The following is an 18,610-nucleotide window of genomic DNA, read 5'->3' on the forward strand; positions in this document are numbered from 1 at the left end:
CCAAACAAAAATAATATAGAAGCAGAAAATAAACTATATGGGAATTAACACTTCTGACAACAACTCATCATTATAAATCATTTAACCCATATTTTCGGCTAATTGCACATAATCAACATGTGGTCAAAACAAACAATCAAACAAACGAAACTCTCCACATCAACTTTGTTAGTATAAGATAAACACCTTCACCTTCTGTGCAATCCTTTTTTCCATTATCCATGCAACAAAACTGGAAATCGGAACACATGACACTGACAAAGTAGATCATATATTCATTTCCTGTTATAAAACTTCAGAAGACATAAAGCCTACCTCATCACAGTATCCAGTGCTAATATATGAAAGTCTTGCACCTCATTCTAAGCTAGCTTAAAGCAGCCTTGAAATACAAAAGTATCTCTCCAAAACTGGAGATGCTTAAAGTGTGGAACAGTTTCAGCTCAACTGGAGCAATGATAGCTGTAGTTTGGTTAAAAAGAACACCCAGTAACACAGAGTTTCTAAAGGAGAAAAGAGACAAACAAGAACCATTTAGTTGAACTCATTCCTACACGTGGGATGACAAAATAATTAAAACCTATGTCTAAGAGTGTTGTCCACATGTCTTCTGAACTGTAAAGGCTTGCTGCCACAACCACTGCCCTGAGGACCTTGTTTCAATGCCTGACCACCCACACAGCAAAGGGCAAAACACAGACAGCTGGGGCCAGCGTGACAGCCAGAGGCCTCAAAGACAGCAGCTGATGGGTGTAACCAAACCTGGCTGTATTGGGCATGGAGGTTCTGTGGTCTGCCAGATACCTTCATGTGAAAGACAAAAAGACTTAAGGGGATTTGGGGCCCCTTTCTAGAAGATGGCTTCCCTGTGCCACTTTGCCATGCAGAGAGAAAGGTTGCCCTTGGACACAGATATTGTCCCATACCATCATCTACCCGCTGCTTGAAAACCATGCATGAGTCCCATATTATTCTCTGAATGGTGGCCATAACTGTGCCTCCTATTGCTGGGTGAACAACAGTGGCCATGTCTGTGCCTTATGACATTCTCTGAATGATGGTTGTATCTGTGCCTCTAGTCACTGAGCAAAGAACGGTGGCTATGTCTGTGCCTCTCGGCCTTCTCTGACCAGTTGGCATGCCTTGTCTCCAAGGCTGTTCTCTCAGCATCCAGCATGCCTGGACCTCATAACACTTGGTGGAGGGACTACATCCACAGGCAAGACCACGGGCATCGCAAGGTCTCCTGCCATAACTTTGTTCCCTGTAATTTTCTGCACGATGAGTATGCCTGGTTGCCACATGATTCTTGAAACATTTGTCAAAGACCTTCAGATGGGCAGATTTTCAAATGAACCAGTGCTGGAAGACAGCAGTAGATACTCTAGTTATAGTGCTTAAGGAAAGATCACTAAAACCTAATTTAGCAGAAAATCACTGTCTGCTTCTTTGTCCCAAATAGCTGTATTTTTACAAAAAGACCCACGGGTCTTTGCTCTTTTCTGATATCTGATACTACAGGAAACCACAAGTTTGTCAGTTGGTCAGCTGAATAACCCACCAAACTTTGGTTTATGGTCAAATGGTTGCTTTTGTTGTGAGAGCAAACTAGGCTCAGGGGGATAGGAAATAACAGTCTGGCATACCTCACCTCCTGAAGGAGACTGGTAAATGATGGACAGTTTGGTATACTGGAAATTGATTGTGGAAGGAAAATAAATAAGTAAATAAATAAATAAATAAAAGAATCTGCCAACCAACAGAAAAAAGCCCTGAAGTCTTACAAGGAATAAATGGAAAGTGCTGTTCTTAGCTATAAATTCTTGGGTCATGAAACACAAAATGTGGCAGAAGGCCAAATCTGGCTTTACACCCTTGTAGTAAATCATGACTAATATAGTCTTGGTTATTCCTCACCACAGTTCAGGGTAGTCACTCTCCTCAGGAAGTTTCATTCCACTCATCCCACAATCCCTGTATCTGCAAATCTCCCTCTTAGTAACTAAGTGGTAATACACATTTAAGGGTTATTAGATCAACTCCAGGAAGAGAAAATAAGTAAGCTTAAGCACATAGTCTGTTATTTTAGGGCTTTTAACATTTTCCTTATAGTTAAGAATCTGGAAGAAACATCCTCTATTCCGTTCTGACCAGCAAGATACTTTGCTTTTTCTCTGCTACTTTTTTCCTCTCTTGTACTTGCAGAAAATCTGATCTCATTTTCCAAAAATCTAGAACATAACAAACAGACCACACCATTCTCTCCCAATTCCAAATGGCAGCTAAGCTCTTTACCCAAAATGGCCAGTCCTCTGTATGTGAAAATCTTACTGATGCTATTAATATGATTTACACCTAATTGACTATGGAAATCTATATAAAAGAAAACACACTACTAGATCATCACTTATTTGATGACAAAGTGCTGATGCATCCCCTGCAACACACAGCCTTTGGGCATAAGTAGGCATGTTGCAGACTCATACATGTTCACAAATAGAGGTACAAGGGTGTTATAGCACAGCCAGGCTGCCGGAATATTCCCAGCTGGCATTCAGGTCCATGCCAGCTTCAACAGGCAACAGAGGATGCAAACTACCCTCAATTTATAGACAGTGAAGATAACTATCACATTATTCTAGGCCTTGTGCTTACTAGCAATATTGAACAATAAGGCTTTAAATCTACTATTCATCTGCTACACAACAAGTGTGCAAACAATATAAAAATGACATCACAGCCCACAGTCAAGATACTCAGTATTTGCTGGTGCCTACTAAGCCACAAAGCAATAGTTTAGGAGTCTACTACAAGGTTTTTATCTTGTAAACTGGTATTTTTGCTCACTAACTTAACACAGATTACAAAACAGCTGTTTTCAGTACTTGGAAAGGCATAAGGAAGCATATTAATAGAAACTACTGACAGCAACAGCAACTCCCTCACAAGTCAAACCACTGAGTGTAAAGTCCAGCAGTGATGAGGTACTGTTTTGAATAGGGGGTATCATAATAAAATATTCCTCCTCACTAAAAATCAGCCCCAACATCCAGGAAGGTATCTTGCTTGCAAATAAAAAACAAGCATTAGAGAGGTTACAGTAACTTGTTTTTCTCTGTTTAAAAGATTGTTTTGCACATATAATCAAAGACACCAGGCAAACAACATGTTTAAGTTCACTTTGCTGGAGACATCTCTACTTTGATGTTGAATAATAGACCTGCTGTTCCGATAGCATTTCATAACACCCAGACCATGGTATTTGCAATGGGTGTGTTAAGAATGAGAGATGGAATATCCTTTAATCAGATCATCTCAAAGATATCTGATACTTACTGATTTTTTTTCAAAATATTTTGATCTTCCAGACTATTTTTATAAATCCTAAGGACAAATATTCTCTGCAGAGATCACTTAACTGATAAATGCCCCCCAAAAGGAGAGTAATATCACTGAAAACAAGTCAGGTATCCCATTGCTCCAATGTTGTCTCAGGCTTCCGTGAAGAAAAGGGATTCATCTAACATCTAGCTCCCCTAGATGGTCACAGTGATACTCTTCTGCACAGAACTCAAGGCACCAAGAGTCAGCACAAACAGGCATTTGGGAAGAAGACAGAATTGACTACCATGTACAAGACCTTATATTTTCTGTTCTCATCCATGCGCTGTGAACTGCAAACAGCATGGAGACAAACTCATTTACGGTGGAGCAATATTGATAAAACTACTGAAAATTCAAATCTCCATTATTACACTGAAACAACTAATTTTTGTCACATGGGTCCTGTGGAAGGTTCTGGAAGGGCAGAAGTAAAGTAAACAGTACTCTGGGAAACAGAGAGTGTGTGCATGATCAATTTCAGACTACCAGCCTCTTCAGAAACAGCACTAAATTCTTATAGCCATGGCTTTTTTGCTGATGTCTTATGCTGAATATGGAGTTGGTAAAGCAGAATACACCAGATGAACTGCATTTTGGACTGTCATGCTGTTTTCATGGGTAAATTCTGCTTTTTCCCTACTTACAGGGTCAAATATCCTTCCATGATTTAGACTATAAACTTGAAACAGATGTTCCTTCTGGATTACCTCTACAAAGTCACCAGCAGAATAATCACTAGCAGGACACACAAACAGAGCTTCAGAACAGATTAAATCCTGAGTCATCAGAAAGCTAAAAAGAAAAACATTTGAGTAAAAAGTAAGTCTGACAAGTCAAATCTAAATCATCGTGCTAAGTTACACATTCACACACTTAGTTTTGAAGGCTGATAAATTTAACACTTGGACCTGTCCCAAATTCAGCTTTAGCTTGCTGTAAACAATTCTTATACTGAACTATAACGACTCTATATGTTGAACAGATGCTGAAGTTGTGATCATTTATGTGCAATGATGTTCTGCTACTACCTGCAAGTCAGTAATTACTGTTCTCTCAGCAAGTAATGCCAAAACAGTGTAGTCTTTCACCAGAATAGGAACTGGCAAATCTAGAATAGTTTGCCCCATTATGTTGTTGCAAAGTTTACGCAATTCTATTTTCAGTTCCTTTTCTACAGAAAAATGCGTCCATGATCTTCAGAAGAACACACCAATAAACTGAGCAGTTGTGTTCACATTATTTTAATATCTCAGTGAATACATGCGATAGAAAGAAACAAACATCTGTAAAGGGAAAAAATAGTGCCAACTTCATGAGATATTTGAAACAAAAAGAAAGTTGTTGTCCTGTCCCTTTCCTCCACTCCCTACAGAAACTGTCAGCACTGTGCTAAATTTAAACTCATTGTCCTTGGAATAAAGAGGCTTGATCAAAGACTAAGACTTTTAGACCTATCAGTGGCATTACATAAGAATTTATCAGGCCTTTACACATCTAAAATCTGGAACATTATGTATTAAAATGATCTAAATTATGCCCTTCGTAACTTAACATGAAAGCATCGTAAAACATAAGATATGATTTAAAACTGTATGAAAGGATTTTGCTCAAGGGAGGAGCAGAATTTATGCTTCCAAACACTGATGTTTCTGTTAGAATTGGCCCATCACAATTTTCTTTATTGTTAGTGGGGAATAAAGGCAGTTCCAGGTTGCAATTCATCTAATCTTAAAATATAAGTCTGACACAGGTCCTTCTAATGCCCATAAAAATAATCTAGATGAATAAGCTTAGCCATAGAAATGCATACTGCAGATGTGGGAAGATGAAGCCTACTCCATGCATTAACAGGAAGAAGAAGTCTCCAGACTATGAAACAGAACTTCAGTTTTGTTGGAAGAGGTGAGATTTTCCAAAATGACCCCCAGTTCCTGAAGCTCTATTTTTTAACACTTCAAGATGTCTTAAAACGGTAAAACATTTCAGAAGCAGGTATTTCACAAAAAACAGAGCCCATTTTGATTGCTTGAAATAGAGTTGGAAAAGATTTCAGAAAACAATGTGCCAGTATGTCAACTACCAGTATGTGTGGAAGAGTTTTAAGGGAGCAGTGCTCTTATGTAATGGCTGTTATCGCACACAGCCGACTTCCTACTTCTGCAGGCAGGTGCTGCAAACCTCAATGCTTCCTGCTCTCCTCCCTAAGTATTTCACATCGTCAAAGCACTCCTAACAGCACTTACAGAAGAAACAAAGGAAAATGCTGGTTACCACAGAAGAAAAGTCTGGACGGGGTGCAAAGGGATGTAGACAGGCTTGAGCATTGGGCCCAGGAGAACTTCACAAGGTCCAACAAAGCCAAGTGAAAGACCTTGCAACTGCCTTGAAGCAACCCCATTATCCATACAGGCCAGGGGATGAATGTATAGGGTATTGCTCTGTAGAAAAGTACCTGAGGGTACTGGTGGATGGCAAGCTGGATGTGAGCTAGCTGGACATGTGCTCTCGCAGCCCAGAAAGCCAACCGTACCCTGGGCTGCATCAAAAGGTGAGTGACAAGCAGGTTGAGGGAGGTGATCCTGCCCCTCTGCTGTGTGCTGCTGAGGCCTCACCTGGAGCACTGTGTCCACATGTGGAGGCCTCAGCACCGGAGGGATGCGGACCTGTTGGAGTGTGTCCAGAGAAGAGCCACAAACGTGATCCATGGGATGGAACACCTCTCCCATGAGGAGGACAGGCTGAGAGAGCTGGGGCTCTTCAGCCTGGAGAAGAGAAGGCTGCAGTATGACCTGATAGCGGCCTTTCAGTATCTAAAGGGGATCTCCAAGGAAGAAGGGGACAGAATCTTGAACAGGGTCTCTGGTGACAGAACAAGGGGAAATGGTCTCAAACTTAAAAGAGGATAAAGGTTCAATATAAAGAAAAAGTTTTTTACAGTGAAGATGGTGAAGTTCTGGAACAGGTTGCCCAGAGATGTGATGCCCCATTCCTGGAGACATTCAAGGCCAGATCGGACTAGGCTCTGAGCAACCTGATCTAGCTGTGGATGTCCAAGTTCATGGCAGGGGAGATAGAACAGAAAACCTTTAAGGTTCCCTTCCAATTGTAAGCATTCTATTATTCTATAAAAACATTTTAAGTTGAGCACAAGAAAAAGTATCCCTGCAGGGTACAGGCACTCACACACCATTGTTCATCTGCCCTTGGTTCAGCCCAGCTAAATGTGGGGCACCGACCTCAGTGTACCACTGTACTCCTTGTGACTCTACATAACCACAGCATTTCCTGAAAGAGGTACTGTAGATATTCACAGCTACCTTCCAGCACGCATCTCCCTCAACAACAGAAGTGGATACTCAAGGGTTTGGGGAAGCTATCAATAAGGGCCAGCAAAATCTGTGGCAAATCCTCTCAGCTCTGGACTCCCAAGACAGAATGAGTTTTCCATGCTTCTCCAGTGCCACTATCTATGGGCTCAGGTGCTCTGTGTTTGCCCTGGGATGGGAAAGATGGAACTAAACCAACAGTAAACCATTTGTACAGAGTAAATTTTCAGTCTAGTCAACCTGTGCAACTGCAAAAATGGCAAGTTTCTGCACAAGAGAGGAAAAAAGAATCTGGTACAAGGGGAGGGAAAACAGGCAGAACTATCTTTTTTGTAATAACCTCATCATAACCATTTATTTGGGAAATCACAATTTATATTTGGGTAATTATCTTTGCAAACATAATAGTTAGCAATACTGCTTGATACTATAAATGATGAAAACTGAATGCTTTACAGTTGCTTGTGCACTCTACCATTCCCACTCCATATCCTGATTCTACTGGAAGCTAGATTTTTTTAGACAGCTTTTTTGTTCATTTTTTAGCCTTTTTACATGAGATTGCACACGGTTTTCATTTTTATTATTATTATTCAAGAGGAGAAGCATTTGCCTTTTGCTACAATGGTGACTGAGCAGAAGTACCAAACCTCAGTGAGCTGCTAATATATCTGCTTTCACAGTCAGGAGATTTCAGTCATAAGATACTGTTCTTCCCAAATACAATACAGTTTAAAGGAAAACTTATTGTGTTTAATATAAAACAAGTATATCTGGCCTTCATTTATGTGGGCTGCAGACTTATTTTTAATCACTTTAGAACTGTGGCAGGAAGAAAAGCCACCAACAAAACTTGTGCAGCTACAATATCCTGTCATGGCTGTTCTTCCCTTCCTTTTTTCTGCTCACAATTAGCAATTTTGTACCATGCAAGATGACAAGAACAAAGCCAGCTGTTCAGTGACATCTGTGTTAAAGCACCTTACATCTGCAGCAAATATCTCTGGAAGTTGGACTTAGGAACATGTCTAATTTTAGGTGTTCAACTTTGGACACTACTGAAAACAAGCAACTTGAAAGTAATAACCATTCAGGACTTCCTGCAAGTCAAACATCTCAACTGTCACTAAACAAAGCTATCTGGAAATCATTAGAGCTTTGCTGAAGCATTGTGCCCTGAATGAATTCCAGGGGCTCTCCTCCACAAAAAAAAAAGTCTCTACTTTTCAAACTTAGCAACCAAAACACAACAAAAACTAACAGGAAAACACACAGCATGAGCAAGTGTCAATTAGTAAGTAAGAAATGTAAACAGTAAACAAAGAGAAACTTGGACTTTGCTATAAATTATATTTCACTGACTTCCTTTACGCTATGCTACATCTAAAGAGAAAGAAAATCCTTGTCTCATTAAAAACATACTGTCTCTTTTACACATCCCCACTAGGGGCCCATACTTCTATATTTACAATTCAGCAGAACTTCAGTTTCTAACACTGAAATTTTCCAAAGATAGCTGTGATATCAGGAGGGGAAACAAAAAAAAACAACCAACAAACAACCACACCCACACTTATATTACTTAGCCACAGTATTATATTTTCTCCATGCTTATGAGTCAGCAATAGAAGAAACGTAACTTGATTTCCAATGCATAGGAACTCATTAGGCAACAGGAGCCAGAATCTTGAAACCAAGATTCCTAAACTATACTGTAAACTTGAACATAGCTGAGGGAAAGAAATTCAACAGACACCTAAGTTACAGTTATTTATTTAAGTTCCCCTTCAAGTAAGCCCCTTACACGTAAATCCTAAAAAACTGCTTTGAAAGTACAGTGCATGATATGCATAGCTAGCCTGCAAAACTTATTTCCATTTATCAAAAGGTTTTGTGCTACTAATACCTGGCCATCTCAAAAGCACTCTAAAAATATTTCAAGTTTGATTTTTGTTTGTTTATTTGTTTTTAAAGCAAACTTAAGCTCTCTTAAAATAGAGACGGAATGTTTTCCCATGATATAGCAGTGGGTTGTTAGAGTTAGGACACCAGGGTTAGGTTGTGGTTGGACTTTATCTTTAAGGTCTTTTCCAACCTGGACAATTCTATGATTCTGTGATTATCACTTTTCCTGATGCTGGGAAGCACCCAAGCACATCCTTTATACAGGACAAGGGAAGGAGCCTTGGAGGAGGATGACAGGGACATGAGTATCCATTGATGGCTTGAAGGCCCTTTAGGACACGGCCAGCAAGTAAATGAGGTCGGCCTGCAGAAGCAGTCAAAGTAATTGCAAAGAGCTGATTATAGACATGGGAAACAAAGGAATACCTGCCATTTATTATGGTCCCCTAAACCAGTCTGATATATTGCCCTTATTAATGATCACACTGGGAAGAAAAAAAAAAAAAAAAAAAAAAAAAAAAAAAAAAGAAGTGTTGGAGAAAAAGAAAAAAGAGGAGGCAGATATGGAATAAATTTTCTCTTCATTATTATTTAAGCACTGAAATCTAATTTAAAGCCTGGCTCAACCTCATCTAAGCCAGAAGAACAAGAAATCCAACTGAGACAGTCAAGCAATTGAGGTAACGGCGCATGACAAGTTTATGATTGATAAGCAGTTAGATGACAGACTAACAACTGGCATGTCAGAGCCCCATCAAAGGATGAAGGGAGACTATACCACAAACCTGCTGCACCACATCAGAGAGAACAGACAGACCATTAAACACGAATACCATACAAAAGATATGCAGCATGACTTGAGCTGAGAGGAAATGTTCAGCATAGAATCACAGAGTGACCAAGGTTGGAAAAGACCTCCAAGATCACCCAGTCCAATCACCCACCTACCACCAATACTTCTTGACTAAACCATGACTCTCAGTACAACATCTAAGCATTTCTTGAACACTTCTAGGGATGGTGACTCAACCACTTCACTGGGCAACCTATTTCAGTGCCTGACCACTGGTTAAAATAACCATTTAAAACCAGAAGAGATGTAGAGGGGAAGACGGTGCAAAGCATATAAGGAGACAGTTATTTTCTACATAAATCAACAGGATAGCTGTAGCCTGGGCTCCTCGAACACAAGACACTGGGCAGGTGAGCCCCTGAGTGCTGGCTGCCCTCCCTGCAGAGATCTGCTTCCCACTGTATCAGGGTGAAGAAGCACAAGCAGTGCAGCCAGCACTGAGACAGGCCCCAGGATGGGAAGAGGGCCATGGCAGCCACCCACTCGTAACGGCAGCAGCCATGCTCTAGAATGACAGCTGCAGTTCAGTGTCCAAAGGCGTCAGCCAGAAGGCAGTCACCACAGAGGGGACAAACCCTAAAAGCAGCCTACAAAATAAAAGATTTCCCTTTTAAGCTATTAAGTATTTCACTCTGGATACTCATGTTTTTTGTATAAACATCCAAGTCTTCACTGGCTCTGGGCAAGTTCTTGGCCTCAGCAGCATCCTGTTGAAATTAGTTTCACTGACCAATTTTGGACTGCGTGAAAAACCATTTTAATCCCTGCTGAATCTGCAGCCTTCTGCATTATCATGACTTTCTCCTCATGCACAGGAACACTGGGGAATGGAAGGAAAGAAGCCCTAGATCTATTTCTCTTATACTGCACAGGTATACTTTCACTATGATCCTTTCTAACAGTCGTGTTTCTAAAGCAGATGGTCCAGATTCTTCACTTTGCACCAGCAGAATCTCTCTAACACTTTCCAAACCGCTGAGCCCAGTTTCTTCTCTGCAACTGCAGGTTTGCAGTCAGGAATGAGCATCCTAGTGGACAAGCAGCAAGAAAGGTAGCACTACATCAAAGTTACATACTCTGAATAAGAAGGTAAGCAAACATTTCCTCTTAGAAGTCTATTATGTATCACAACATACCACAGCAATATGCCGACACTTTTAGCATTGTGGTACAAAACAGGCAAAAAAAAAAAAAAAAAAGAAAACAGAGTGTAGTGTTATTGTTGCTGTGGCAACTACAGACCACAAATTTATCCCTCAAGGGAATTAGCATGAACACAAACATAGACACCAAGGCATAAACAGCTGTGGGCACTAACAGTGCCTACAACTCACTGTGGATGGAAAACACCATGCCATCAGAAACTGGATGTAAATCAGAGAGTAATTCCCTTAGGTTCCCAGTTGCTGTCTCCAAATCATTTGTCTGCACCTCTTTTACAGTATGTCCTGTAATGAAGACGAGGAAAAACATTTCCAGAAACCCTGTAGTGTAAGAGACATAAATGTAAGATAAATTAAGCTAAGAAACAGCAACATTTCTGAGTGAACAAAACAATTCTAAAAACATCACTCCTGCAAATAAATAAATCACTGGTCTACCAGCTGGAAACTGATGGTGCAAATACTTCCTGCAAACCTTCAGTGGTCTGAAGCTGCTCTCACTGCGCACACACGAGATACACAAAGTCAATATTGTACTTTTCTTTAACACTCCCTTGCACCGATAACAGGAAAAACCTACTTTTGGTAGTTTATAATGCCATTTAAGCAACGCACAAGAGTTAATTATTAATTTTTTTCTGCTCAACTGGACTTGGGGAAAAAAAAAAAAAAACGAACAAACAAAAAAACACAACAGTATGTGTGAGCATGAAAACAAGGATGGAAATGATCTGAGAAATGTGGGGTGTGGGGGATCCTCAAATGTCCTGGATTTTTTTCCTCGTCTCCTTGCTTTCCCCATTCCTGTCCTATCTGCATACCAGTGTGAAATGACACTTGAACAAGAAACCACAAATGAAGAAATTGCTCAAGTCAACCTAGAGCTTTTGTCAGAAGCCTGTCGAAGGAGCAAATGATCAGCCTGAGCATGAAAGCCAACAGCTGAATTGTTCTCTTGGCCTGAGATAACTACTGATTTATTATTACACTTGTAATCCAAAAAAACTGAGCTAAAGGAATATTTTCCTTTCCCCTTTTCCCCTCCCAGTTCTCCATCCTGACTCGCTCACTGAACTAAAAGGCTGCAGAATATAATCTGATACTGAATTTTAAAGTAAGAAATCTTTGAGATTGTCATATTTTGGTCTAGGATCTATGAGGCAGATACGCGCACTCAGGCATATCTGCCTTTCAAACAAGTCATCTAGACAGACAGCCTAAGTGCTTCCAGGAAGCATCCCACTCATTATGGTGCAGAGTTCATTCACAAGAGGACACACCCAGCAGACGTTGGCAAAATCCCTATTATCCAACAAGCCCTCCACCCAGAAACACCAGGCAAGTGTTTAGAGTCTTTAAACACCACCTGCAAAAAACATCCAGAAAGAGAAAAATGATGTTCTGGAAACCAAGAATGAAGATTCGTTCTAACATTTCATACTTGTTTTGTCTAGGACCAGACAGCACTGTGAAAGTCATGCTATAAACAGATCAGTTAACCCTTTCTAGTCGTTGCACTACCATTTCTGCTGTGTAAAAATAAATAAATAAAAAAATAAAAATTAAAAAAATGGCAGAAACTTTCCAAGCTGGTAAATCTATCCAGCTAATAATTATTGTTTTGAGGTTTGGTTTAAAACTTATTTTCCATTTGCATGTGTTAGTATTATTTATAGAGGAACGATGGAGCGCTGCTACTGGGGAATTTGTAATGTTTCAGATTTTGAAACATTTCTGTTTCTGAAATACGCTTGCAAGTTTTGTTTACTCACGTCATTAACATTCACTTTTTCTTACCTGAAAATTGATTTTGATGAGGCAAGTCTGAAACAGTTAAGATTATTTGCCATCCAACCCCACTAAGGATGCAACACAATGTAAGCAGACAAAAGAAGTTGCAAAAAAAAAAAACAACAAAACAATGACATTAGCAACGATTGCTTGTATTTTTCCTTTTTTTCTGTTCCACAAAGCAGTGTAAAATGCCTTAAGCCAGGAAATAAAGAACCAGTGAAAATTAACTTTTCAAATTAAGCTTGTAAAAAGGGATAATGATCACATCCTACCTTTCTCTGGGGAGGGATCAGCGAAAGGGTTTTCCTTTACTCATTCTTTGCCAAGTGCAATTCTGCCTGTTTGCCGAGCCACAGCAGACTGACCTGATATGGAACAGGCTGGATTCCATCCAAAAGTAACCAAACGAGCCTGACCGGTGCTATACCCAGAAGAAACCATCAAACTCAAGTCAGAGACGTTGGCCCTGCAGATGTTAGCAAGTAACAAGGCCCAGAGAAGTAGATCTGAAGAGCAAAACAGCTAATGTCAAGGGCCCCACACTCACATCACTCAGCATCTGGAAGCCCAACTTTGGATAACCATTAGCATGCCCTTTAGCAGCTGAAGCACTGCGGAGTCCTGGAGCCTATCCTCACTTCACCTGGTCTGAAAGCAACCCAGTTCTCTGGATGCTCCCCATATACTTAATGTACAAAGCAGTCAAGTGAGGAGAATCAGGAGAATCATTCCCAATTTGTTATGTTAATCACACATCAATATAAGCACTCTTATTAGCAGGGGACGGTAAAAATCTATGCATGAGACTAATTCTAAGAGCAAGCCTGCCTGTCTGGAAACCTAAATACTTCTACTTGACTGCCTTGAGCACCCAGCAGACTTGAGTTTCTGTACCCTGAAGGCCACCTGTAGGTGCCAGCTCACATACAGCATTGTTTCACACCAAGAGAAACTCAGCTCGTTGACATCAAACCCTTCGTTTGGTTTTCAATAAGTACAAAAGTTCAGATTTGCCTCTGCACTGATGCTAAGTCCAATGCCCAGGGAACACCAGCAACATCTGCAGTTTAGCAAGCCTTCATTCAGTGCTGCCCATCCTCACTACAGCAGTCAAGGAGCAGCCAGGTCACTAAATATCATGCCAGACCAGCCAACACACAGCAAAACCCAAGCACCAGGGTCTACCCTGCAGAACAGTCAGATCTGTGCTCACTGCCTAGACCCCTACGCTGATGCCCAGGATGCTCCATCACTACTTCACACCATCTCAAAATAGCTGTGGGGCACTGCTAAATCATTCCAAGTGTGATTAATGCACGGGGAAAACTTCAGGAAACTTTATGCAGCACTCTTAATGTTTATTTTTCCAGATATCACTTGACACAAATGAGAAGGAAAGTGCTTAAAAAGGGGAAAATTGCAGGCAGCTGATTCCAGTTGCACTTTTGCCTCTTGCCAAATGAAAAACTTAATAGGACAGACTTTGTTTCAAGGAATGAAGGGATGTGGAAATATTTACACATATAGTATCAAAAGATTGGCCATGCAGTCCAAGACAGTGATGCCAAACCAAGTGAGAGCACAATGAAAATGGCAACGCATGTTTCTAAGGCAGAGGAAAATGAGTATCATTGCAATTGTTAATAATAACTGACCTGAACAGAAAGCAATGCTCTGGAGGTAGCCCTTGCCCTATGAAAAGCATGATGCCTCCACCCCAGGGCTGACTCAGTGATATCTAGCATCCCAGAGCTGGCACAAACAGGTACAAGCAGAAGGGTGGATTTGCATTTGAAGCACAAAAAGGCTGGGCAGCCCATGGACACTAAAAAGCCCAGTGGGATCCAAAATAGAGTCAGCAAGGCTGTATTTCTGTTCCTCAGTGGAGTGATGCATCCTTCATTTCTTTTATGAGCTTTATGAGTCTTATAAAATATGGGTACTGAAAAGTCAGAAATACATCGACACCAAAGCTGGTTTTGGTAACCTCTGAGCTGCCTCTTTGTAAAGGTGTGATATCACAGCTATTTCAAATATCATTTTTCTCAAGGGTTTATACAGCCTTATTTTTTCCAACTGAGGGTGTGTCAAGCAAGGAGGCAGTGAATCTGACCGTACCGCTGCAATTAAAATTTAAAACACTGAATTTTCAAATGCAGAATGACTGGCATTAAGGAATTAAAACACAGCAAAGTTCATAGCAGACATGAATAGTTGTTGCTGTTAGTCTCGATTCCCATTTTTCAAGCAGAAAATAAGACATTAACCCCACTTATGTTTTCAATGAACTTCTATCTTCAGATCTTGCCTCAATCTGTAACAAATTAGTTTTTTTTTTTGGTTCTGCACTGCATCTTCTGATGTTTCTATGAAGGCCATTAAAGAAACCCCAAAGTTCTTTGCCTAAGTCTGCAGAATTCCTAGAAAGCTACTTTTCTGTCTTTTTTTAGACTCCAAAAACTGAATCAGAAAAGCCACGCAAGGAGGCTCAGGACTAATAAACATTCCAACCAGCTAAAAACAAGAAGTGGGGAAGCAAATTGAAGTTGAAAAAAACAAAGCTAAATTTAACAACCCTGCAATTTTGAGATCAGAATTTCTGTTGGTGTTTGTTAAAGGAAAGGTTTATATATATACACACATATAAAAACAATAATGAAAACAACAATAGAATTCACGAACATGCTTTGAGTTATTCCAACTCAAGGAACAGGCAGAAAGACTTCTCTAGTACTTCAGCTATTTCAAGTCTCAGATATGCACCCTTCAGCCCCTCAAAGAGTTAGTGTTTGATTTAAGCTGCTGCCAAAACACAAATATGCAGCAGTGAAAGGACAAACCATGTCATACAACTAGCAGCCAAAGCATCCAGTGTTACATTTGAATGCCCATTTTTCACCTCTGGGGCAATGCAGCAGGCCCCATCAGTGAGAACCCTCTGGTATAAAAATGAGACAACATTCATACATTGTTTTTTTGAGGGATGCTCCCTGAGTGCCTAATGCATTTCCTTGATCAACAGCCTTCATGCTGTCAGAAGCAGGTGAGGTCCAGGCCTGCTAGCAGCTCTGGTTTGCTGTACCGCAGCTGTAAAGCAGACAGTTACTGCCAAGGCAACAGGTAACCCAGGATATCAAGGGGCTGTACTGCAGAACAACCCTGAGATCCGAAACTTTGAGATCAAATGTCTTCACCCTTCGAACCTCGGTTACATCTAGAGATGCCTAGAGCTGAGGAAGGCGTGGTAAAAACATCATATAGATAAATGGTGCCACTAAACAGACTTCTAATGTAACTTTCAATAGAGTATTTACCTCTTCACTGTATCCATTCAAAATGCACTTCGTTTAGAGACATTACACTGCTAAAAGTTTAATCTCTAATTACTGTATCTCACTGATTTGTCCTAAAGGAAAACATCACACAAAAATCAGTGACTTAGGGTACATGTGACAAATAAAAAGTACTGTATAAGCAATACTGGAGGGACAGTGCTCCAGAATTAGTGATTTGTGGCATATGTGGCAAGAAAAACAATCGATATGTCACACAGCACTTCTCCTCCCCTTCCCCCCAAACCCCCCCCCACCTTTCCCAAATGTTGCTGAAGGTGTGTCATTGACGTAGCCAGATATTTTTAGTGTACAAGTCAGCTAAACTTCAAAGTCTGCTTTCCTGGGGGATGAGAATGAATTGAACACAGAGTCTTTTCATCCTCTTTCAAGCTCATTAATCTCGTTACTGAATATAGCTCTCCTTAAAAATCATATTTCAGTGCTAAATTCAAAGATAAATCATCCATTAAAGAGACAAGCAAACGCACTCTGAGACTTTGGGATTATATTAGCATCTCAAGCAGCAAACACTGTTATGTTCTCACGCAATACGCTGCCTAGTAAATAAAATGTGAGCAGCCTGCCTGGTACATCACACAGCTACTAATTATACCCTCTGGAACTCAGCGTGGTATTTAAACCTACATCAGCATTTGTAAAATGAAGAAAAAAGCCCATGTGAAAAAAGCAATATTTTTTCAGACTCACCTCTCTTTTCTCTGATCAGTGTGACACAAGAGCTGCTTAACAGATGACAAAACATTTTCCATTTACCACTGCTGCAGCTTTCATAACCTTGCTTAGAAAGGGTAACAATCACTACTTTTGTTTTTTCTACCTTCAGCTCAACTCTTTTTCTGATCTTTCTCATAGATTAGAACCTCTCTCAGAGCACAGAGAAACCCAAAGAGAGAATGCCGGAAGCCCTGGCGCTCAGCATAGCCCCACAGGCTGTAGTGGCAGGGAGCCCTTCTGCTCACTGTGTGTGCTCAAGGAAAACAAGCAAGTGCACCAGTGCCTGCCGTCAGCAACAGGGACAAGCTGCCCCTGGGACAAACACACACATAACCAGATGTAAATGGTTTTCCCTACACACAGCATTGCCTTTGTGCCACCTTGGCTGGACCAGATGTCAGGGTGCTGAGGGCTCAGGAGGAAAACCTGCAGTCAGCCTGGTGTCATTGTAACATCATAGAATCCTTAGAGTTGGAAGGGACCTTCAAAGGTCGTCCTGTCCCTATTATCTGGCAAGTCAGCCAGCCTAACCTAACCCTGCACAGCCATAGGGCTGTGGATATAGCAGAGGGGCAGATGTGTGCCATTCACAGCTCCTGTTTACTGATCACAGTACAGAAAGCTTCGAGATGATTGCCTCTCACACTGAAACAGTACTCACTGACAGTCAGAAGCTTTTATCATTTGGCGGTTTTGGTGTTGAGCAGCAAAAACTGCTTTCCGTTAAAGAAAATCAGCATGTTTTGTGTTTCAACCTCCGAAATGCTGCACAACTTTGCAAACAAACAACAGTAAGAAACGGCTCTCAGCACCAGCCCCTCTGCCCATACAGAACGGCAGGTGAGCCCCCACCTCTGCCCGCTGTTCCCAGCCTGTCCACCGCTCGCGTTCGTGGGGCCAGAGCTGAGACTCGGCAGCTCGGCCAAGCCCTGCACAACTCCCAGCCGAAACTTCCTCGTCCCCCAAAGCGCACCGGAACGGCGCAGGTGCGTGTGGACACGGACAACGCAAAGCGTGGAGGTCAGCACAGCCTACAAGCAACCGGGAGCCACGAAGCGTTTGGTCCAAACCCACCGCACCGCCAGGCTGCTGCGTTTCACCTATCTCCGGACAGGGGCTCTGCGTTTCACCACGCACTCGCACGCTGCCAGAAAAGACTGCCGTACCTCCGCCCTACAGCACCTCCGAGTTCTCCGGCCCCTCGCAGGAACGCATTCGGAAGCACCTGAGCCGTTCGAGTTACAAACTTCCTGGCAGCAGCTCAGCTCGAGCCGCGCGCCGCAGCATCCCCAGCAGCAGCCACCCGGCTGGGCACCGCCACAAACACACCGCCGCAAAGCAGAAGAAGCCGAGCACCTCGCTGCCACCGGGCCGCCCTCCGGGCAAGGCACAGGGCCGCGGACGCCGAGCCCTCCCTAGGCTCCGCGCGGCTCACCTGGTCCAGCGGGATGCCGAGCAGGGCGCTCAGCGGGTGTAGCAACGTAGAGCCGGTGGTGCGATGCGGGAGTGCGGGCGCCTCGGCCATGCCGCATCCCCAGCTCCAGTGACGACGAGCCCGGAGGCACCGCGCCGTCCGCCCGCCGACACCGCCCGGCGCCGCGCCGCCCGCCAGGCCGCAGGGGGCGCTCGGCAGGGCGGGGCCGCCCGAACGGCCGCCCTAAACGGCCGGACCGGCAAGGGGGGGGTGGTGGGAGGCGGGAGAGCACGGCGCCGACGGCGGCAAACAGCCGTCCCCACCCCGAGCCCGCCCACCTCACCTGCCGCCTCGGGCCGGTCCCGCTCGAGCGGAGCGCGTTATAAGCGACCGGCAGCTGTAGCGTGGAGCTGTGGGAATGGCTTTAAAAAGCAGCGAGCGCGGCTGAAAAACCCAGCAAAATTGTAAGGGATGAGTTTAACAGCAATATCTCCGGTTGCCTAAGTGGAGCTGATTTGTACACACATAAATAGCAGTGCATGCACGCATACGTGCACACACATAGAGCCGTAGAAAATCATTAAGATTGGAAAAGACCACAAAGATTATCTAGTCCAACCACCAACCCAACACTTGTGCCCGCTAAACCACGTCCCTCAGTGCTGCATCTACCTGTTCCCTGAAAACCTCTGGGGATGGTG

General features: G+C 42.5%; 1 protein-coding gene across 2 annotated transcripts in view; it reads right to left on the minus strand.

Moving 5' to 3' along the window:
* The window catches only part of MBOAT1 (membrane bound glycerophospholipid O-acyltransferase 1), a 58,920-nt gene extending 40,780 nt beyond the window's left edge, over positions 1 to 18,140 (minus strand). For both annotated transcript variants that reach the window (XM_072329872.1, XM_072329871.1), the window contains exon 1: positions 17,931 to 18,140. In XM_072329872.1, coding sequence (XP_072185973.1) covers positions 17,931 to 18,020 — 90 coding nt within the window. In that variant the 5' untranslated portion in view covers positions 18,021 to 18,140. The remainder of the gene's footprint in view (positions 1 to 17,930) is intronic.
* Between the last annotated feature and the right edge of the window lie 470 nt (positions 18,141 to 18,610).

This window comes from Excalfactoria chinensis, chromosome 2 (assembly GCF_039878825.1).
Source record: "Excalfactoria chinensis isolate bCotChi1 chromosome 2, bCotChi1.hap2, whole genome shotgun sequence".
NCBI lineage: Eukaryota > Metazoa > Chordata > Aves > Galliformes > Phasianidae > Excalfactoria > Excalfactoria chinensis.